Source organism: Podarcis raffonei, chromosome 11, assembly GCF_027172205.1.
Source record: "Podarcis raffonei isolate rPodRaf1 chromosome 11, rPodRaf1.pri, whole genome shotgun sequence".
In the NCBI taxonomy this organism is placed as follows: domain Eukaryota; kingdom Metazoa; phylum Chordata; class Lepidosauria; order Squamata; family Lacertidae; genus Podarcis; species Podarcis raffonei.
This window is the reverse complement of record NC_070612.1, coordinates 3,347,787-3,371,355: the sequence shown is the minus strand read 5'-3', so window position 1 is coordinate 3,371,355 and position 23,569 is coordinate 3,347,787. Positions and strand designations below refer to the sequence as shown.

At 43.9% G+C, this 23,569-nt stretch overlaps 1 protein-coding gene and 1 non-coding gene across 3 annotated transcripts in view; both read right to left on the bottom strand.

Moving 5' to 3' along the window:
* UBAP2 (ubiquitin associated protein 2) overlaps positions 1–23,569 on the bottom strand; it is a 67,988-nt gene that overhangs the window by 29,225 nt on the left and 15,194 nt on the right. For both annotated transcript variants that reach the window (XM_053408969.1, XM_053408971.1), the window contains exons 5-15: positions 20,805–20,958; positions 19,922–19,999; positions 15,584–15,638; positions 12,183–12,283; positions 10,872–10,924; positions 8,688–8,755; positions 6,932–7,121; positions 5,473–5,686; positions 5,047–5,321; positions 4,360–4,532; positions 1,983–2,193 (exon numbers count right to left, since the gene is read on the bottom strand). In XM_053408969.1, coding sequence (XP_053264944.1) covers positions 1,983–2,193; positions 4,360–4,532; positions 5,047–5,321; positions 5,473–5,686; positions 6,932–7,121; positions 8,688–8,755; positions 10,872–10,924; positions 12,183–12,283; positions 15,584–15,638; positions 19,922–19,999; positions 20,805–20,958 — 1,572 coding nt within the window. The remainder of the gene's footprint in view (positions 1–1,982; positions 2,194–4,359; positions 4,533–5,046; positions 5,322–5,472; positions 5,687–6,931; positions 7,122–8,687; positions 8,756–10,871; positions 10,925–12,182; positions 12,284–15,583; positions 15,639–19,921; positions 20,000–20,804; positions 20,959–23,569) is intronic.
* LOC128423812 (small nucleolar RNA SNORD121A) lies at positions 6,537–6,619 on the bottom strand. Its single transcript, XR_008332873.1, has one exon. It is a non-coding gene; the product is annotated as a small nucleolar RNA SNORD121A (small nucleolar RNA).

The following is a 23,569-nucleotide window of genomic DNA, read 5'->3' as shown; positions in this document are numbered from 1 at the left end:
GGATCAGCTCTCCAAAAGTGAAATGAAACAGGTAGCCAAATCTCAGCTAAAACAGCAGGAAAGGAAAGGTCATTTTTTGTGCTAACATGCAAAAACAATGAGAAATATGTGTAAGGGGCGTACATTAAGGGGTAAAGGTACCCCTGACCATTAGGTCCTGTCACGGACGACTCTGGGGTTGCGGCACTCAACTCGCTTTATTGGCTGAGGGAGCCAGCGTACAGCATGTGGCCAGCATGACCAAGCCGCTTCTGGCGAATCAGAGCAGCGCACGGAAACGCCGTTGACCTTCCCACCAGAGCGGTACCTATTTATCTACTTGCACTTTGACGTGCTTTCGAACTGCTAGGTTGGCAGGAGCAGGGACCGAGCAACGGGAGCTCACCCCGTCGCGGGGATTCGAACCACCGACCTTCTGATCGGCAAGCCCTAGGCTCTGTGGTTTTAATGTACAGTGCCACCCACGTCCAAACATTAAGGGGTACGTTCTACTAACTCAAAGAACCTTGTGACACAATGGGGGCAGTCCATCTAAAGTGTGGCAGGTTTTTAGCAATGTTATCTTTTAAAATCCAGTTTTAACTGGACAAACACTTTTTCAAAGTCATTGCTGTTTTCTGTAAGCCTGTGTGACGGAGCAGGCAAAAAAATAAATAAGACCATGATTGGCCATTAATGATCCCCTCCATATGTATGTATGTACACATCTTTCTTTCTTTCTTTCTTTCTTTCTTTCTTTCTTTCTTTCTTTCTTTCTTATATCACTTTTCTGCCAAGGTGGCTTACACTTTTAAAGTATTAAAATGAGTGATGCAAAATGTAAGGTTGGTCAGAGGGAGGGGATAAGCTGGCCAGAGTTTAGTGAGGATGCTTGTTAAAAGGCAGGGGATTTTCAAAGCATGCTGAGAGATAAGTGACTATTGTCTGGTACTTTTAAAGTGCAAGTTCTGCAAATACATGTCTTAGTTTGTGTACGCTGTAGCATACACAGGGGGCAGCGCTCATCTCACGTTTCAGGCCGAGGGAGCCAGCGTTTGTCTGCAGACAGCGTTCTGAGTTATGTGGCCAGCACAACTAAACCACTTTTGGTGCAACAGAATACAGTGATGGAAGCCAGAGCGCACAGAAACGCCATTTACCTTCCTGCCTCAGTGGTACCTATTTGTCTACTTGCACTGATATGCTTTTAAACTGCTAGGTTGGCAGAAGCTGGGACTAAGCAAAGGAAGCTCACCCCATCGTGTGGATTCAAACTGCTGACCTTCTAATCAGCAAGCCCAAGAGGCTCAGAGGTTTAGACCACAGCGCTGCCTGCGTCCAAGCAAGCATACCTAGACTTCCAAACATCCCCATCTATGACCAGTGACTGTCTCTTAAGCTTATTAAGTCTTCTGCAGTTTGAACAGTTCCTGCCAACTGATCACTGGTACTGTTTGAAGTTTTGTAATCAGTTATGCTAGTCCCCAACTCATCAGACAGTCTTCAAGAAAGACTGTGGTTCTCAGCGTTGGTTTGATAATGCTGCCAGCCTGCTTTGCAGGGTTGTTGCAGATTACTGAGCATATGTGCAAAGCACTTTTGACTGCTCAAGGACTTTCAGGTTGCATCGACTCCAAAACATTGTGGCTTCATTTGAAAAGACAAAGCAATCAATATGGCGTTGCTGCTAGATGCTGCCCAGCTGGGATGTAAACAACGGTGGGATATAAATCTGATAAAATATGGTTTGTTCTTAAATGTGTTCTTTTGCAATGCATCATTTTGTTGTTTGCCACCTTGGGCTCCTTTGAGAAGAAGGGAAGGACAAAAGTCTAATAAACAGAATAAAATATTTCAGTCAACGATATCTGAAGCTAAGCCTGAGACACTGTGAGCAGTATGGATGAATTAGGCCTTAGGTCATTTATCTCAAGCCTGGCCTCCATAAGCAAGCTGCACTATGGTGACATTTCCACAACGGATGCTTTGCAAAGCCTACTCACCGTGACAGCAGCTGAGATTGGTTCTGATAGAGGCACGGAACTTTGGTATGTTATCCTGCTATGCACAGAGACCTGGTCGAAGGAGGACGTGGTTGTTATGGGACTAGCACTCTGGGAGGAGCCGCTGAGGCTGGCAGAAGTGATGGCAGGGGTGGCATAGGTGGGCTCCTGCACTGTATTGGACATTGGCAAAGAGGTATTCAAAGGATCGCTGGGAAAAACAAAAGTAATTTGACATCACGGTTAACATGGATTCCGATATCATCATCAAGTTAACCAGCTCTCAAGAAAGCTGCTTTGAACCAGATATGCAAGTTTCAACAGCTTAAAATAAGGAAAGGCCTATGCTGGATGCTCACACAACTCAAAAACAAAGAGGCCTTTAAAATGAGGTTTTGGAGTCCTGCCACAAGGGCGAAGTCACAAATTTGAGACAACCTTTGAAGTAAATTGACACCACTTGTTTCCCATGGCTCTGCGTCACTGTTTCCAGGTAAAAAGACTTTGCTCCTGGCTTTTAAGAGAAGTCCAAGGGAAGGCATAATAGTTGTGAGTGGTGTCAAGAGGGGAAATGTTTTGCCTCCCCTTCTTGCAGCATTAAAACCCAGTTTGGCAGTCCTGAGCTCAGGGCTGGCCCAAGACATTTGGGCATCTTAGGTGAACCACAAAATGCTACTCCCCCTGCATCAGGAGAAAGGGGAATAAAGATCTACATTGGGGTCTGCTACCACAGTGGATCTTGCCACCTGAGGCAGTCACCTCACCCTGCCACATGGGTGGGCTGGTTCTGCCTGAGCTTGCTACCAAAGGGAAACACAGAAAACCAAATAGTGGCTTTCTTGGCCCATTAGGAAAAATCCAAATACCTTGTCAGGCCAATGCCTTTATTAGGCCAATTAGTAAGTCGCAAACTAGTGTGCAAGCGTTTGTCCAGCCCAAAAAACCCTCATAATCAGACTAGATAATAAAAAACACGGGGGAAGGAGGGGAGAGAAAAAAGGCTGTTTTTCAAGACATCCATGTCTGCACCTGGTACAAGTCTTAACATGGAATGTGGGAGGAGGTAGCAGACATCCACATGTGGCCCTTTCAGGGGCTTTGTAGGTTCCACCCAGGCCTCCCAGGAAGGACACAAAAATGACTGAGAATTAGAGAGACTGAGGACCAGCAATTATAATATATACAACCAAGGCAAACTTAAGCCACTGTGAAGACTTAACTAATGGAACTCACTGCCACCAGACATGATGATGACCACTATTGTGGCCTTAAAGAATCGCTAGATAATTCACAGAAAATAGCTGTATTCTGAGGCTATTAGCCAGGTTAATTAAACAAAGCCTTCATTTGTTAAAGGCAGCCTGAGATGCTGGGGACAGAAAAGGGGAAGAGATACTGCCAGGCCCCGCTTTGTGTGCATCTGGCTAGCTGGATTTTTTGCCTAATCCAGCAGGACTCCTATGTGCACCACAAGGACAACTTCCCTACTTCACAAACTCAGTTGTCATTTTACTCAGTAGGCTCACAAGGCCACAGCTGTACGAATCTGCTTTATCACTGTAACCCTACGCTACAAAATGCTCTTGCACAGTACTCTTGTCAGTACTTAAGATGATCATCTCTGAGCGACAAAACTGTCAATGCTTGTAGCGGCACAGAGCCAGGGCACACAAGGTGTGATGCACTTTCTTCATATTATGACTTGTGTTCTTCTTCCTGTGCAATATCCTTTATGGCACTGCTTTGTTTGGCAGTCAGAAAATTTGAACTAGGGGTATAAACCTGGACCTCAGGTCAGCTAATTCCTCATCTCTAGCCCAAATCCTTTGCAACGCTCATGGATGAAAAGGATGCTTTTTTTGTTGTTGCTATTGAGGCTTATTTCAATAAAGAGCCTGTCCCTTCCTGAGCTCTTACTCCCATCTCAAGTTTTCTCATGTAGCACTTTAAGACCCAAGCCCAATGCTGCCAAGGAATAAATGGAAAGCCAAACCACCCAGAGCGGCTGGGGCAACCCAGTCCGATGCACTGGGTATAAGAAATAAATTATTATTATTTTGTATTGTACTACAGACAGCTGTGAGAGTTTACATAATTAGGGAGTTCATAGGAAAGCTAAGGCATTCGCAGCATCCATTTCCACTTCCAGCCTGATTTTCAATGCAGGTCTTTGCAGCCAGCATGTAATAAGCCTCTTTACATTTAGAACCCTACATCCAGGATTCTCTTATTTACAAGTAGATCTGTTTCAGCCCCGGGAGGGTTGTGCCACAGAGTCCCTAGAACAAAACACCTTTATCTTCAGACATCTTCCCTAACACAAAATCCAGCTTGGTGACCAGCAGACCAGAGGACAGAAGCGGAAGAGTGTGCGTACTTTATGGGCTTTGGGTACAGGATGTTGTTGGGTGCCTGGCTGGTGTTCTCGTAGCTTGAAGCAGTTCCAAACTCCGAGAGAGAAGGCTCCAACCCAAACTCAAGAGCGCCAAACTGCACATTTAACCCTGATACGTCTGTGGATCCAGGCATCTCCACAGCAGAGGAAGGGATCTGAAAATTAAGGAACATGTTGGTAATCTGTTGATTTGGCACCAGAATGAATAATTTCTGCCGCACAGATGCTGCTTTGTACAATATATTTACTTTATTTCTATTTAAGGCGTGAATATCCCGCTCATAAAACAGATTTCCAAATGCAATTAAACGTATCCCCCACAAATCCCTACAACCAGAAAAACAATGTGGTGCAATTTAACACCAAAAGCTAGAATAATACTGATGTTGGGAAAGATGGAGGGCACAAGGAGAAGGGGACGACAGAGGACGAGATGGTGGGACAGTGTTCTCAAAGCTACCAACATGAGTTTCACCAAACTGCGGGAGGCAGTGGGAGACAGGAGTGCCTGGCGTGCTCTGGTCCAGGGGGTCACGAAGAGTCGGACACGACTAAACGACTAAATGACAACAACAAATTGAGTGAAGCTCTTTCATGAGTTGACGGCCTTCGCCTATGTCTAGCAAGGGCAATATACTGCCAGTGCTTGAGCTCGGCAGCTTTACCCACCTTTGAAGCTGGGGGTATCCTCCGTTTTGGCGGCTTGATCTGTTTCTGCTGCGTTTGCTGGGAAGGCGCCACCTGGCTATCTGCAGAGAGGCTGGGGAGGTGCAGCATTTTGCTGGCAGCCATTGAGCTGTCAACCGGTGATGGCTCCCGGGCTTTCTGTGGGGTGAAGGATTCCAATCCAGGAGGTGGGGCGGGGGCTGCCAGTGTCTGCTGTTGTTGCTGCCGCTGCGTCAGCTGACTCAGAACTGGGGATGGTTCAGGCTGGGATTTGAAGTCTAAGCACCAAGACCAAGGGGGAGAAATTGAACAATTACATCATCCCTTGCTCCAGGAACTGCTAGTTGGTCAGCAGGTTTTACTACACAGCAATGAAGTTGCTGCTGGTCCCACCCCCCGCTTTAATCAAAGGGGTTAATGAACACTTACCAAACTGACTGAGGATAGAAGGCTGTGAAACTGACGGTTTTACATCCCAGGATGATGTTGTGGTTGTGGAAATGGGGGAGTTTGTACTGAGAGAACCTTGCGACGGGAACTGGCCCAAGCCTGGAGATTTCAACTGGTCTAAAATCTGAGATCCAGTGGAATTGGCCAGCTTTGAAGATCCAAGCTCTCCAAACCCTGAACAGAGGACTGAAGACTAATCAGAATGGGGAGAAGAAAAACACACCAAGGTTCACTAGACTTAATACACAGCAATTCATGTTTTATAATATATTACAGAATAATACAAATACATTATACACAGTCAGTTATTAAAAACACAAATGTCTGTGGGAATCTCTGATATCTTTAGTGCTCACCTTCTACATCAGGGGATGAGAACATTTTTGGCCTTGCAGGCCAGATCATTATCAACCCTGCAGAGGGCCAACTTTGGCAGGTGGGGTAGCCCACCTGTAAATCATGACATCAGCTGAGTGATAGGAGGGCAGTCCCACCCAACTGCCAAAGTTGACTTGTGGAGGTGTGGGAGACAAGTCTGCTTCACCAACACGTTCCCTACAGGGAATGCCCTGGCAAAGGAGCACCCAGCAGGACTCAACCCTGACCATCAGCTGATGTTGCCTGGTATCTTCAGGGCATGGACATATGGACATGGTTCAGGCCAAACAGAACCTCCAGCCGACCGCGATTGGCCCACATGCTATAGGATCCCAATCTCTGCTGTATAGAAACTAAGCTTAAGCACATGCAACTGTTCTTGAGCATAGAACCCTGTGACCTTTCTCCCTTCCTTCTTCTCTGTCAATATAACACCCTGGAGGAGAAATCTCCTTTTTTGCTTTCATTACTCTGTACACTCCCATAGGAATCATTGTAGTAGTAAATATGACATAGAAAGTAGAAAATGAATACAAACAAATTTATAAATTCATGCCTATGGGATAGTTTTAGGGGGAGGGAAGGATGAAGCTGTGCCAGATATAGTGAAACACTCTTTGTTTGGAGAACGATACCTGCCTGTACTAGCAAAGCAATTTTCGCAGAGCTAGAAGACTCAGAAAGTTTTCATTTCCACATGCAGCAGTCAGATATGTGCTTGGAAAGAATGCATCACAGTCCTCCAGCCTGGAAGTGCTCTCAATTTCACGAGCAAAACTGCTTTATTTTAATTAATATGCACAGAGTATCCTCTGCTGTACTTTCAAGAATCAATACAAGTAGGTCACTTCAGCCACTGACAGGGAACAAGTCAGTATACCAAAGATGGGGCTCCCCAAGCGAGGCTGGAAACACTAAGGTTATCCTTTGCAAAAACAGGCTCACATGCCATGTCATGGCAATCTAACTTCACTTTTGAAAATAAGTAAGCAAGACGGCAAACATTATTCAGGGCACAGAACTGCCTGGCATTTTTAAATAGCATCCAGGGCAACATTACCAGACTCTGCGGAGAATAGGAGTTCACAGTGCTTGTGTTGCTTGCTCCCAAGGCCATCTGAGAATCGTGTTGGGAATTTGTGAAGACCAAAGCCTGCCCAAAGCCTTGCTGCTGAGGAGTCTCGAAGGAGTTTGCCTCAGTTTCTTGGCCAGACGTTACAGACTTCTGAAGCAGCGTCACCAGGTCGATGCTACAAGACAGGATGTGAAGACCAGGGATCAGCAAACTTTTTCAGCAGGGGGTCGGTCCACTGTCCCTCAGTGGGGGGACGGGATGAACGAATTCCTATGCCCCACAAATAACCCAGAGATGCATTTTAAATAAAAGGACACATTCTACTCATGTAAAAACATGCTGATTCCTGGACAGTCTGCAGGCTGGACTGAGAAGGCAATTGGGCCAGATCTGGCCCCCAGGCCTTAGTTTACCTACCCATGGTCAAGACGCAAAGGAGGCACAGATGTGAGGAAACCATACTTTGACTTAAAGTAGTTCTGGTCACCCCTACTCAATGCTGCAAGTTAGGGTATTGTACACCTGAGGCACCCCTGACAAGTATTTGTCCAACATTCTTATTGACAGCATCCAAATAGATTAGGTCATTTTCTGATGTTATACTGTTGCCTGTGGTAAGAAGTTACTCCTAAATGGTTTCACTTTATCTTGCCTGAGAGACACCCAAAACCTGAATGCAAGGGAGGCGATTTGTTTTAACAATGAATGCCCTGTCAGAGAAAGAGGACAGAGGCAGATCTCAATCTGGATATTCTGAGCATGTAAATTACTCTTAAGTTGCAAGTCATATTTACAGACCTGACTGCTGACAAATCACCAGATACTGGCACCACTTCAATCATTATCTTAATTTGAAATATGAAATCTTAAATTAGTCAAATCTTTGGGGGGGGAAGCTGGATTACACTTCACAAAAAAATCTCAAACACAGCACAATCAAGTAATTGGCCAGCTTCTTCGCATGGTGTACTGTTCTTCCATAATCCGGCTTTTCAGAGAATTTAGAAATAGTCATAAATGAGCTCCAGGAGGCAGCAAAAAGGAGGATAATGGATGGATGGCCAGAAAAACTGAAAGAAGAGTTGAAGCCAGCGCAAATAAATAACATACACGAGGAGCAAGAAATGGTTCACACTCTTGACACCGGATTCCACCTTCATTTTTTCAGATACAAACTGAAAGTGGTGGTTTCTCATCTGTGTTGCATCCGTGTACATTCACAAGCCCACATTATTTGTGGGTGTAATATCTCTCTCTCTCTCTCTCTCTCTCTCTCTCTCTCTCTCTCTCTCTCTCTCTCTCACACACACACACACACACACACACACACCCCACCACCACCACAACAAAGAGATTCAATTTCTTAAAAGACCAAACTGATTGTAAGTCAACTATTCCATCATCTGAGATAAAACTTATCTGACTTAAGCTAAAAGTTTAGAACATCCAATGCACGCAACCCCCGATTTATGCATATTCAATGTATGTGTGATTGCACATACATGCCAAACACAGAGGTAACCTGAAAACGTCACAAAATGGGGCAGAGCGAGATGGGGCAGAGGTGGGGTGAGGGCTAAATGGGGTGTTTGCAGGCTTTTTCAATGGGATTTCAAATATGCACCATTTCACTGATGCGCACGGTGACCTACTGCACTTCAAAGCACAAACATGGCAGGAACTAGTTTGTGTGAATGGCTCATCTAGATGTGGAACAGAGAGAGAGCAGGGAAAGGTATACCTTTGGCCAGCAGCAACGTGGTTCTCTACTGGGACAGATGAAGCAGTGAAGACCTTTGTTTCTGAAAGCTGAGACATGGGGGTGGAGAGAGAAAGAAATTGAATTTTAGCCACATTAAACACACAATTCTTTTTCAGGAGACAATATTCACGAGAAAGACAAGAAGAGACATGCTGAGCAAGACGAAGTGTTCCATCTAGCCAATTTGCTTGCCTCAGAACTATGTCCCGTACAAACGGATTTCAGGAAGGAAACTGATACAAAAAAAGGGGTTCTCAAGCCTGATAGGAAATTGGCCTCCCCTCAGTGTGTGTGTGTGTGTGTGTGTGTGTGTGTGTGTGTACACACACACACACACACATATACAGACGAGGGTGGCGCTGTGGTCTAAACCGCAGAGCCTAGGGCTTGCTGATCAGAAGGTCGGAGGTACAAATCCCAGCGATGGGGTGAGCTCCCATTGCTCTGTCCCAGCTCCTGCCAAGCTAGCAGTTCGAAAGCACATCAAGTGCAAGTAGATAAGTAGGTACTGCTCTGGCGGGAAGGTAAACGGCATTTCCGTGCGGTGCTCTGGTTCACCAGAAGCGGATTAGTCATGCTGGCCACATGACCCGGAAGCTGGACGCCGGCTCCCTCGGCCAATAAAGCGAGATGAGCACCGCAACCCCAGAGTCAGCCACGACTGGACCTAATGGTCAGGGGTCCCTTTACCTTTTACAGTATATATAGGTGGAGATTGTCTGGTGCCATTGCCAAACTGCTCTGAGCTCCTGGGAAGAAGGGGTGCATATAAACACATTAAAGAATCGAGGGAAGTTACAGCAGAAGAGTCTCTCAGTGAAGAGGGTTTACAGACTACTGTTAAGTGGCCAATACATAACAGGAACCAAAGGCACATGCTGGCCAAGGAGAAGGCAGGGATGTGAGAGGCAGAATGGCCTGGAGCAATCAGGCCAATGCCATCACAAAACAGCAGTGGGGCCAGCTCAGGATCCAACAGATCCCACTCACTCCCAAGACTGAAAGTGCCTTACTTAATGATAGCCTAGAAGGACAAAGGACGCTTCCCGTGAGGATCTTATTTTTTCTGAAGCTCAGGTTAACCTATAGGTGGGTCAGTGGTCTCTTGGGATAAATCCTGGGTCGTGTCAAGCAAGCTCCAACCCCTTCAAAAGCAGTAAAAGGCAGAAGAGTCTCTTCTCAGCAAGATCAGCTGCCTTATCAGTCTACAGACTGCACTGTCCTTGTGGCCAGAAATGATGCTACAGACTGGGAATCATTTTCAAACGGGTGATGGCTCAGAGAGCCTGAGGACGGTGGCATTTATCAGATCACATGATGTTCCCAGCAGCTGAAAAGTTTTTTGTTACACAGAATCCAATAAGGCTTCTGGGAAGCAATTTAATCTGCTTCTGGGCGAGCCCAATCATGGCACAAAAGCAAACAACAACAACAAAAATCTCTCACTGGCACTTTGGCAAGTTCCTCGAAACAAACAGATGATGAATTGTGGTTGTTTTGCAAGAGTCTCATTGCCACACTGAGCCCCTCTTAGCAAGAAACATCTGTTCAGAAGCAAACTCGGGGGTAGGCTGCATATTTAAATGTGTCCATCATTCATCAAATTCACAGAGTATTTGAACCGAAAAGCTTTTGCCCAGCCCCAAACTACCTAAGAATATCAGTTACCAAGGATGATCAAGGGATAAGTGCCCCTTTCACACAGTACTTGTGTACTTTCCATGAAGGAAGAAGTAGAGTGGACGTGGAGGAGCAAACTGGGAAATGTTTTTCTCACATTTAATTTATTTGCTCAGTTTATATCCCACACTTGCCTTTGAAGTAGCTCAGTCAACAGAACTAATGAGAGAATTTGTGTAGTCCTGCTTTTACCATAAAGACTCACACTGAACTTGGGATACTGTTCAAAGATTTCTTTCCAAAGAATCTTTACAACGCAGCTTAGATGAGATTTGGCCAGCCCTGCTGCAGCAAAGGTTCTTTTGAAAAGAGACATTTGAACAATATATCGGGATTAAAATTAGTTAAAGTTCAGGCAACGTTCAAGACAAGGTGTCCCAAAAACTAGCAAAATGTTCTAGGTAGCTCATTCAGAAGGATGTGGCACTGGCTGATCAGAGAATGAATTCAGTGTTCCTGCCTACCCAATAATTACAGACTTACATCTTCATTCCAGTCTTCAGCAGTCCATTCTTCTATTGTGTTCTTCCATGCTCCTATGGCAATAAAAGAGAGAAAAGACAAACAATCAACCCACAATTCCTGGTGCCATACATCCCCTTTGAGAGATCCACCCCTAACTGGAAACCCATGTGAAAAGAAATAGAAGTTTAGGGTAAAACTTGCAAGGTATTAATTACCATACTTATTATGATAGCTTTCAGCCAACCTAATGAATCCTCCATTAACACTGTCTAAATTCAACAGAATTATTATTTTCTGAAATAGCTCAAAACAAGCCCACAACTGTCTCCCAATGCTCAGGGCATCCATCTGCTGGTGCTGTCATCAATGGCGCAGTGTTTTAGGATAGAGATGAAGGCTGGCAGAGTAAAGATTAGGGAGCATAACGTTTTTTCCCTACAATTTACAGTGGTACCTCAGGTTACAAATGCTTCAGATTACATACGCCTCAGGTTATAGACACCGCTAACACAGAAATATTACCTCGGGTTAAGAACTTTGCTTCAGGATGAGAACAGAAATCGTGCAATGGCAGCAGGAGGTTCCATTAGCTAAAGTGGTGCTTCAGGTTAAGAACAGTTTCAGGTTAAGAATAGACCTCCAGAACGAATTAAGTTCCTAACCCGAGGTACCACTGTATTTTGAAAACCCCACTGTTGCGTTTAAGGAAAACTCAAGAGCAACATAGGCCAGATTGCCTATGTCTTTTGTCACATCTAGGTCCCACCTGTTGCCAACATCTTAGAAAAAGAGCACAGACCATCTTCTTTCTTCATAATGACTTGCACTGAGACTTTGAAATCAGTTGGGAGCTGGGAGGTTGCCATTGCACTGGGGCACCTCTGAAGCCCAGTGTGACTACAGGAGCCAAGCCCAATCCAACACTGTGGAAGGGGAGGGTGTGTAGCAAACACAAAATCTAAGGAGCTTCTTTTACACACACACACAAACCCCCAGAATTCTCTTACTGAGGTGGTCCCAATCCCTTCCTCTGCCACTGTAGTACAAAGGTGGCCACAGAAAGACTCCTTTTTAAGATAAAAGATCAGAATCAGCAACACAATTGCAACAATATTCGAAGGCACTTCCCTGCCTTCAGTTTTGGAAGCCCAAACCTCTTATCTATATCCTGTGAGGACATGCACATGCGCTCACTACAATGTTGTGTTTTAATGTTGTAACCCAGGTGAAGCACAGGTCATTATCATTATGAATAATAATAGTAATATTTTTGCTAATGTTAACTCTGGCACATTTGTAATTCTCAAACCTTCGGTGGTGTTGCCTCACCTGTTCCATCATCTGCCTCATTCTGCCCAGACTCCCAAGATTCTTTTGTTCCAAAGCCATCTGTAGCAGAAGACTCCGTATAATCTGCAGGGTTAAACGTCCTACAGGTCAAGAGAGTTGAGAAAGTCAGAAATATACAGAAAGATGAGCTTGTGTACCTGCCTTAGACAGAGTAAGACCGTTGGTCGGTCTAGCCTAACACTACCTCTTTCAACGGGCAACACTTCTCTGGGAAGTTGAGGGCACTGACTGTAGGGTCTTGTCCAGGCAAACCATGTGCTCTTCCAGAGAAGTCTGGAATAGGGAAGTGCCACTATGAACATGCACACCCAGCAATCATAAAAGAAACCCCTTCTTTAGCATTGCTAAAACTGGATTAGAAGATAGGTGGATGGGGAAAAAACAGCTTCCTATCAATTTCTTAAATGGCTATTACTAACTAAATAGAATGCGCCCAAGTTTCCCTATGGTTGGTCTGGAAACTGCAGTTTGTGCAGACTGTACAGAACTTGCACTTTTAACCAGTATCATATAATATTTGTTCTCCACTGTCTCTCAGGGTGGCAGGACCTACGCTTTGGAACTCCCTGCCTAGGGACATTAGGGCAGCAACCTCACTGTACTGTTTTATAAAATGGTCTGGAAACTAAAAACATCTTCATTAGCTGCCAGTGCACTTCTGGGTAGGATTCAGAAGGCTGGTGTTATATGGTCAACATATTTGACTTGTTCGCTGGAATAATCATCCTATACTCCACTCTTGGGAGGTCAGATGGGTAACAAGGAAGGGCCATTTCAGTGACAGTACCTAGGCTGTGATAAACCTTCCTAGAGACATTCCTTTACCCCTCCATCCTGCTACCACTTTGTTGACTGCAGAGGCACATTAAAACATTTATAACAAATTAATTTTAATGAGAGACAGCTTGAGGGTCCTTCTGCTTATATTATAAAATGGCTTAGAAGCCATTTGGGCATGTAAGTATGCAACTTATGCGAGTGTTATGTTCCAGGGATCACATCTAAAGCCAAAACCATGTATAGTCTAATAATAATAATAATAATAATAATAATAATAATAATAATAATAATAATAATAATTTTATTATTTATACCGGCCCATCTGGCTGAGTTTCCCCAGCCACTCTGGGCGGCTCACAGCATACATCAGAACATACTAAAACATCAAACATTAAAAACTTCCCAGCAGGTGGGATGGTCAAAGTCAATTGTCCTGGAAACCCACCTTATTTCCATTTTTATTTTTTTTTGCAACATGCACAAAGCTGAATGTGTACAAGTTAAATTTGCAGCCTTACTGTATATAAATTTAATAATAATAATAATAATAGCTGTTTATTTTGGTATAGTCACCTTAATGGTGTTTCCACATGGTCTTTTATTGATCTGAGTTGCATTTTATATATATGCTTGCCACCTTGTAGACTATACTGTAAAACAACAGGCTATAAAGCAGTTTAAATAAAATATACTCCCTCCTCACTGTGTGCAGCAATATCTGTGACCTTGCGCACTCCCATCCAGCTCTTCTTGTCACATAAAGGCAGCAATATCTGAACTGGGAGATCCCACAGCTATCTGAACAGGAGAACTCAACGGCTAAGGAAACATGGGATGGAATAACAACGAGCGAGCAACCTTGCACTGAATAAACCTGTACAGCTGGATGTGCCTTCTATACACAGTGAGGAGGCCAACAAATCCCTGATCTCAATGCATTCCGAAAACATGGAGGGGAGGGGCAATTTAGCCACTACTGTGCTTCTTAAAAGCATGTCTGCTTGTGCCTCAAAACTATCATTTAGACTGACTGTGCTCATGTTGTAGCATACCATGAGGGAAGCAGGAAAGAGTGCCAAGGTTGGTAAGTTTTTAACTGCACAGTGAGAGGCGTTGCAAGTGAATGAGCGAATGTGCGATTAATTTGACACTGCCAGATGGTGCCAAGGAGCAACCACCACCTACTGCCAGCAGAGGATGTAATTTCAGAAACTCTCAGCTGGAGTAGAGTTGGGGTGAATGAGCTCCAGTAGTCCTTTTAACTCCTTATCCGCCACACCCTGCTGCCTACATTAGATGGCAAAAACATCTTCTGCTCATGGTTCCAACAGTGCTGAGATTGTGACTTCCCAGGGGGTAAGCATGGTGCGCCAAAAACAAAGAAGGGTCTTGCAGCATCTTAAATATATTTATCATTCCTTAAACCTCAGTGGGTGAGCCCACTTCACCAGATGTGCATTGGGTGGGCAGCTAATATAACAGCCACCATTAGTCACCAATTCTGAGATTAAGAAAAAAGGCTCCCAGCACCACAGCCGTGCCTATGAATACCTCAAGAGCGCAGCTAGGAAGCCTTCACACTTTCTAAGGCAACATTATTATTATTATTATTATTATTATTATTATTATTATTATTATAAGGCAATGCTGGTTTGTTTGTTTTTTTATTTGACAGACTCTTTGATTTGGATGTCAATTTCTTCCATGGTGCCCTAAAAATTCTTAACACAAGGCCAACAGATACTGCAGTCCAGGTTAAGTTTTACGTTCAGATTATTTAAACCCCTTAACATTTATTTTGCTTTTGCATCTCCAAATCCTATTAGGCACCTGCAAGTGCTATTTTGGAATCTACAAAGTATCTTCAAGGGCTCCCTCCCCATATTAGCAGCAACATAACACAACCATTTTGTGCTATCCATGAAGTTGTGAAATGCAATTGCGCACATGCTGCTCAAATAGTACATGTCTTAACTGCAGCGCCTGTGAGGTTTGTTGCTACAGAGATTCACAATGCACTATAATTTTACAGTTGTACCTAAGTGATTGTTATAATTCTGTTATGAATATATTAATAGCATAAATTTTTGTTTAGATACAGAAGTTTTTCTGGAAATAATAATAATAATGCATAATAATATGATTGGCAAAACAAACAAAAAACCCTTACTATTACAATGATCCAGCTTGCACTCAGCATTGAGTGTGTGTGTGTGAATTAAATTCCTGGGACAATTTGATAGAACTAATTCTCATCTTGGGTTTATGCTTACCTCAGGCAACAAATCGGCTGCTTGAGGTTGTCAATCCCTCTCTGCCTCTGCAAATTTTGCTGAATTACTCAAGAGTTTGCCTGTCAGGCTGTAATAGTGAAGGCACTCATTTCACAAGGACTTGGGTGTTTCCACTGCCTCACTTTTATAAAGTTTCCTGATATCAGGACGAAGGGAGTCCATAAGTCCTCTCAATACAGTCAAACATTTAACAGATTCTCCATTACATGGATCTGTGTAATTTCTTTAATACAAAGTTAAGCAGCGTTGACAGGTCCTATTTTAGCTGATATATTTTCTTTCACTGACATGGTGTAAAGAACCTACCCCATGCCTTGGGCTGAAAACCTCCCTGCTCCTCTTCCTCTGCCACGTCCAAATCCTGTGGGAAGGAAAGAGCTTCATTTAAGGGTGAAAGGTGGATAAGCTGAACATTCAGCTCCCAAGGTTTCAGGAGGGGGAGTCAACTTGAGATAGTAGGGTTCAGCCATTTCTCCTCTTCTCCTTTCCTTCCGAAACAGCACACTCTCTTCTTAAACAAGGAAGCAAGACAACATGACAGCAGAAAAGAAACTCTTTATCTATCCTCTTCATAAATACCTAGAGGGAAACCCAGATAGTGGCAGTGTGGTGCAGTGGTTAGAAGCCTGGGAGTCCAGAGTTGACAGCCCCACTCAGCTATGAAGAGTGACCTTGGACCAGCCACTGTCTCTTCACATAACCTACCCCACAGGGTTGTTGTGGGGATAAAATGGGATGGGAGAGAACTTATTATTTTACCCTGCAGCTGCAAGAAAAGGAGACGGGGAGAGTTAACTTTTAAAGATGCTAGATCCAGTTTGAAAACAAACCCCTTTGTTATACAGTGATAAATCGGGATGCGAACGGGATCCATTCCGGAGCCCCGTTTGCATCCCGAATGGAACGCAAGACGTGACGGCGCGTCTGCGTGTCACGTTTTGCCGCTTACGCGCATGTGCGTGACATCATTTTGAGTGCATGCGCAAGCGGCAAAACCCGGAAGTAACACGCTCCATTACTTCCTAGTTGCCGCGGACCACAACTCAAACACGCTCAACCCGAAGCACATTCAACTCGAGGTATGACTGTATGTCAATACAGTGGTACCTCGGGTTAAGTACTTAATTTGTTCGGGAGGTCCATTCTTTTTTTTAAAAAAAAAAAATATTTATTAGCATTTTCAAGAAACACACAACAGACAAAAACAAGAAATAAACAAACAAAAAAAACACACAAAAGTACATAGTATTCAAAACTAAACAGAAAATAGAAAAAACACATAAAGTTTCTGATACTTATTATTCTTAACCCTATTTCTCAGACCTCCTCACACCTCCCCTTCTTGTATTCCAATTTAAATTGTCAGTTCAGCAAGTCCTTAACTTATTTCTTTACCTTAACTTAAACATTTGTTCTAACATACTATTGTTTTGCTTTACTTCTTTTTTCCATTTCCTCTATTTATTTTTAACAGCCTTATTTTCAATTAATTTAAAAAGAGAAAGAAAAAAAAACCCCAGTTTTACCCTATTAATATCACACATCAGTACTTATACCCCATTAATTATTCTTAAACCTTTTTCCTAAAGTCGACCAAAATTTCCCTTCCACGATTTACCCAATTTCCTTACCATTAACAAAATATAAAATATAAAAAAAGCAAATTATCCTTATGTACCCTTTGGATTCCCAACCTCCACCCACCCTTTTCCCGGTTCCAGTCCCCAACCAATATCCATCAGTCTTTATGTTATTAATTTAGCCTGGAGACCTCACATCTGAGGCCCTTTTATCTCTCTCAGTTCCTTTCTGCCGGTCTCTTTGATAGTCCTTGATGTTAAGCCCCAAGTCTCGGAGGGGCTCCGGCCCAACAGAATCCATGTTGCTTCCAGCCAGTCCTCCATACTTAAAAGCAAAGCCTATGGGGTGCTCCAACTCTTGTTTCAAATTTCTTTCAAATCCAAATGTCCCCAAAGCTCCAGCTTTCACCTTCAACAAATTTGTAATCCTCAGGTCTTCAGATCTCCTCCAAAGGGGATCTCTCCATTTTCCAAACTCCCATTCAGGCCAGGCTTTCCACATCCAGTTTTTATTGTCCTTTTTTATCATCATGTCAGGCCTCATATTGTAACTCTCCTTTAACTCCTGCAAATCTCCTGCTCCTCCTTCATTTTCTTCAAAAACAGCATATTGCTCCATCATATCTACACTTTCAGTTTCATTTATTTGTTCAGTTGAACAGGCTTCCTGTTTCAAGTCCTTATCAGGCTCTAAGCTGTTGTTTACTGTCCAGTATAGTAGTGATACCTTTGTAAACAAAGCATTGTATTCATCTTGCAAGTTTCCCAAGAGAACGAGTGCTCTGTCCAATTCTGCTTGGAATTTACATACTCCAACCATTTTTGTAATGTAATGTCCCTATTACCCCTCTAGGGGGATTTTAGATCCTTAATGTTCCTTTCAACTCAAAACCAAAAGTCCAGTTATTTTGTATCAGCCCTCCTTATTTTCAACAAGTTATACCAAGTAAACCAGCAAAAACGGTAGAAACAATGTTCTCTTTTTCCAGCTGACAACTAGCTGACTAACAGCTCACTTGACAGCTGTCAAAATCTTCAATACAACAGGCTTTCTCATAGGACGTTCCCGGGTCTCGGGGGGGGGGTGAAATTTCAGCTCCCAAAATTCATTTTATCCTCCAGTAAATCTTCTTATAGTGTCAAAACCGTGAAGTCAGGATCTTTCATTGAAAAACAAGAAACAGATTCTCTCGACCTTAGCTGCCCAGTCCTTTGCTTTAAATTGTTTACAAAGAGGGGGGGGTGGACTTCCTTTTTAGCCCCTTCCCGCTCGTTCCAAATCCAGAATTAGAAATTTTTAAAGTTCCAATCTCCGTATTACTCACGGGTTTATGTTTTAGAGTCCAATCGGTCTTGGAAGAAGTTGGCGCTCTCTGTCAATGGCTTGCGGCTTCACTCCGTAGGCGAGGGAGTACTCTCAGCACCACGCCTCACCCTGCCTCCGTTCCAAAGCCTTTAAAAAGGCTCCGTCGCGGATTGGGGGGGCGCAAATGGTGCCCGCCGAGTCTCTGTGTTCACAGGCATCCGCGCCTGTGATTTTAAGGGTCTCCGCTTCGCCGCAGCGGGCAGACCCAGACGCTACGGAGCCGATTCCCTCCGGAGCTCGGAGGGAATCCGCCATTAAACAATGGCGCCAACCCGGAAGTTGGGAGGTCCATTCTTAACCTGAAACTGTTCTTAATCTGAAGCACCACTTTAGCTAATGGGACCTCCTGCTGCTGCCGCGACGCCGGAGCACAATTTCTGTTCTCATCCTGAAGCAAAGTTCTTAACCCGAGGTAATATTTCTGGGTTAGCGGAGTCTGTAACCTGAAGCGTATGTAACCTGAAGCGTATGTAACCCGAGGTACCACTGTACTGAAGGTATAAGTAAGTATATGAGATTTCAGCCAGGCCCTGAAACCTATTTTCCAAGGTGGCCATCTCCACAATTTGCAGGTTAGGATCCAATGATTCTCACCTACTGTGCCTCAGTCCCCAAAACCAATTTATGTGGTCTTCAGTCCTATAGCTAGGGAACTATACACTCTCCCCAGACTCTTACTATAATGTTGACCCCTCTGCATGGAAGCTTGGTAATATGAGCAAACAGCCAGCTAAAATAACAGAAGGCTGCTGGCCAGCTGGGGTGGGAGCAGGTTAGGAAAGGATAAGAAAAGTCTTACTTCAAACAAACCCCTTCCTCTTTACCCACAATCTCATCACAAGCCCCCCCCCCACCTGCTTGTTCTTTTTGCATTCTTCCAGCAAAACAATCTCTCCATCTATTAAAATACTACACTGTTATCACTAGTCTACAAGGACAACATCTTCACAGCTGCACTATTTTGAAACACTGAACTGAAGACAGCCTAGCCAAACACATTTCTGCTTCCTGAACTCTACAAAGGCTGCTTTTAATCATGTGGTCTGGAAGAGCCACCAACACACCAACCAAGGGTGATAAACTGGACCCAAAATACAAAATGGATTAGATGTTTAAAAGTGCAGGTACAAGCTTAAAAATGCAGGCAGAAGCTATCGGTCTTCAATCCTCAGCATTTAATTTGGCCATGCCCTCAACATGGACACAGTTTACAATAAAAGCCACATGTGAAAGGGTGATGGCATGCTTCAGCTATGAAATACAGCAGGGTATTCTTCTGCATGTTTTTTTAAAGATATTCCCTGAGCTGAAAGTACTTCAGGCTTATCTTGCATCAACTGCAAAGGAGGTGCTGGTTTTCAGCAATGTCCCAGGATATTCTTAAGCAGGAAGCACCAAGATCCTAGTGCTTATGCCAGTAGTTAGGCCACATTCACATGGACAAAATGCAAACAGCACTCAGGTCCTGCTTACGGGATTCCCCTAGACACTGGTTGGACACTGTGAGAACAGACTACTGGGGTAGATGGTTGCCTGCATGGCTCACAAGTCCTGCAGCCCTTTAGGGGCAAGAAAAAGAATTATCAGGCAAGTAGAGCACAGGGTTGGAGGGTGGAGGGCTCTTAACAGAAGCTATTTCTTGCAAGGTTCCTTTTTCAAGGAGAAGGGAAAACAAAAATATTCATAGGTTTGTCTTACCTCTCCCTCTGCTACGTTTCCCACGATCAGAAGGCCTCTCTCCTTGGCTGTTATCCACTCCATTCTCCTCTACTCTAACTAGATATTGGAGGAGAGATACAGAAAGCAAAATGTTACTATATACAATTTGAATGCTTGCCCACTCGATCAGACTTTTTGTTTTTCAACTGCGCAGGAGACAGAATCACACAGCAAGAATGGAAAGGGCGAGGGGTCCTAACAAGACACAAGGATTTGGACTTGCAGGTGCTACTCTGCCTGTTAGCTGAAGCCTCGGTTCACTGAGAAGCCTACAGAGATAAATGGTTTGATGATATCATGCCTAAATCTTTTCACAAGCTCCTGCCTTGAATATAAAATGTCTTTCCTTTTATCTAGCTATATATTTTAGGACTCTGTGTTCAATATGCACGGCACTGGCCTTGTTTTTATATTGTGTTGCTGTTTCAGAGTGTGTGTTTAAGAGTGATGAGCATTTGCTGTTTTTGAATATTTGTGAGCAGCTTTAACAGCTCCTTTGAGGTTGAAGAGCGAGCAGGCTATGTGCCCGTATTGAAATATTTGATCAGCTTTCAGACATTTTTCATGTGCCCATACTCAATATAGAAAATACACCCCAATATTATTATTATTATTGTTTGAAGAGGAGAAAAGCGTCATTAAACCAAGCCAGTATCAGGTTCTCACGGCCGTATAAAATGTACCCAAACTAGGCAAATCCTTTTGTTGAAGAGAAACAGCTCTGCGTGCACAGTTTGTGGTTCTTCCCCCAGTGCTCTACTGCAAACATACAACAAAGCAACTCAAGCACAACACGCTCCTCTGTGAACGCAAAGGCAAACTAAGGCAACCGCGTTCCTAGGAGCAAGGTGCCTGCGCTTACACTCTCGACCACGGCTGCCCCCTCTTCCTCGTCTGCTGGAACTTCCCCGTCCACGGCTCACTTCTCTGTCCCCTCGCTTTTCTCTGTTCTCTTTGTTTTCTGAACTCTCTTTTCCAAGACTTTTCTTCTTTCCTCCCACTGTCTCCCACGAAGTCTATTTGGGTGGAGAAGGAAAATACAGAACAATTCAAAAGGGGTTTAAAGACTGCCTTGAGAATATCTTCCAGTGTAAAACCTCTAAGCTCTATGGGAACCTTTTACAGCCCTTCAGACATGCAAGGTCCATTGTCAAACAAACCCTCGGGAGCACCTGCAAAGCCTAGAAACCATCAACACTAATCCAGCATCCTTGGAATGGAATTAATCCCTGTGGCATTTTAATGGCAAAGCATTTTTACAGGGACAAACTTTGTGGCATTAAAACAGGGTCTTAACATTATTTACTTATTTATTTAAACTATAAATAGGCAAATCAAGATCCAGACCTCACACACCCCAAAATACTATAGTCCTGATTAAAATTACCCCTCTCATCCATGGCTATTTGGCACAGGAGTGAGGCTATCACTCATGCCAAATAGTATCAGAGGTGGGTTGCTGTTTTTTGGCAAAAGCCTGGTTATCTACTTTTTTAAAAAATCCATACAACTTTAAACCACATGTTTAATACCATGTAGGTGTTTGGCTCATAGCCTCTTTCCTTACTATTAATGGCTAAGGCAGGACATATTTAGGCCCATTTTATAAGCAGGCATCAACTTGCCCAGGATCATCAGCGCAACTGTGTCTGAAAAGGGGTTGGAACCCAGAACTGAAATCTGCCTCCCCCCCCCCTTATATCAGCCTTCCCTAATCTTGGGTCTCTAGATATTGTTGGACTATAACCCCCAACATCCCCCAGCAAGCATGGCCACTGGACAAGGGGGATGGGGGTGTAGCCCAGTTGCACTTGGGCTATGCTAATATCTCATGACTGACTTTGGTATTGTATCCCAACTCGTCTTGAGACACATTCCTGCATTACTGATTAGGGTACAAAACCCTACCGTTCTACTCTGCTGTCTCATTTCATGTGGCCCCCATGGGTGGTGGAAGTGGGGATTTTTTTGACTGCTCAAGTCTTGCATCAACTGCCAACACTCACAATGTTCAACAATAAAGGGGGAAATTTCCCAGAATATCTTGTCTATTGGTTCTTGAGTTGTGGCACATGCGTTTGCCGGTTAAGCAGCAAGAATTGGCGGGCGGGGAGGTGAGTTTTGCTGCTTTTTTGGACTAATTTGTACTTTATTTTTATCCACTTTCCAGGCAAATACTGTCTCCAAAAATGTCTCATATCAGTTCAAACAAAAACGAGGTGCTGTTCCACAAGACACAAATGAGAAGGGAGTGGAGGGAGAAGGCGGAAGGAGGAGATCAGTCTGACAATGCCAATGGTGGTATATAAATAACGACTGAAAATCCAGTTGGTGCCAGGCTAGTCTTCGCTTGAGAAAGACATGCCCAGAGCTTTGTCACTCAATTATTAATTCTGAATGAATGTAACATACAGGTATTTGCTTGATCTGCATAGCTTAACCTGAATTACAAAGGGAATATCCTGGCCCAACTAGGACTGGTCAAAGAGCAAAGCATAAATCCTAGCAAAATATATCAAGAAAAATATATACACGTCTCAAAGTTACTTGACTACCAACATGCTTTCCACCAATGTCATCTCTTCCCAACCTCCAACTCAACAGCCAATTTGCCAGCAAGCAAAAGAGAACCTAAATGAATCTTTCCTGCACCCACTAAGAGGCCCAAAAAGCTTTTGCTTTTCTTATGTTCCAAGGAAAGAGAATCCCCTCTGATGCTGGCTCATGGAGCAGTTGGGGTGGGGAATGAGGTTTAGGTTCCACCCCCTAACAGTGTGCAAATCAGCCCAGAATATGACGGGGAGGAAATACCAGCTATTTTTATTCAAGAAAGTCCTGATTTAGGTAGTGTACAGTCTCACTCCAGGTATGAGAGTGAGACTATGAAGAAGACTTATGTCTCTGTGGGGGGCCACTAGGTGGCACATCGGAAGATGGCTGACAATAACATCTCTCCGACCCACACGAGGTAATTTGGAGGCTATGATGGGGGTAATTAGCCTCCTTAACCCCCCAGGATTGTGGGGGGGGACGGCCCTTGCCTGCTGTGCCCTATACCATCCCCAAATTTGTGGGGGTGGGGGCACTAGGCACAAAGCCCTCCTGTGGGATTCCGGCACTCCTCGATGCCGTTTCTGATCCGCGCCACTAGTTGCAAGAATCTTCAAAAGAAACAATTTGGATGAGATAAATTGCACATACTTCAAGGAAAAAGGGGGAGTAAAGACTGCTGACAGAAAAGATCTCTGATAACAAGACAAGAATAAAATATGAGAAGATACGTCAAGATACGGTACGGCAAATGACTGGGGGGGGAACCTTCCTTTCCTTTTTTTATGTAATTAAACAAGAATCCCCTCCCCTAATGAGTCAGAAATGTCGCTATAAGGACTTAAGCTGTGGATTTAAGGCCGTGTGGAGATAAACTTTCGAACCAAAGCAATGTTTCAAGACGAAGCTGGAAAGTTAAGAGTTTTGGAATGACGCAGTTAAAAATGCCGTCGCCATTTTGGGAGGCATTGCTGGAACTCTTGAGTCTGGGAGGAGAAAGAGAGAAATAGAGCTGTTTACATATTGTGGATTAACTCCTCAGTGGGACTTAAGAGGGACAAATGCCTAATTTATGAT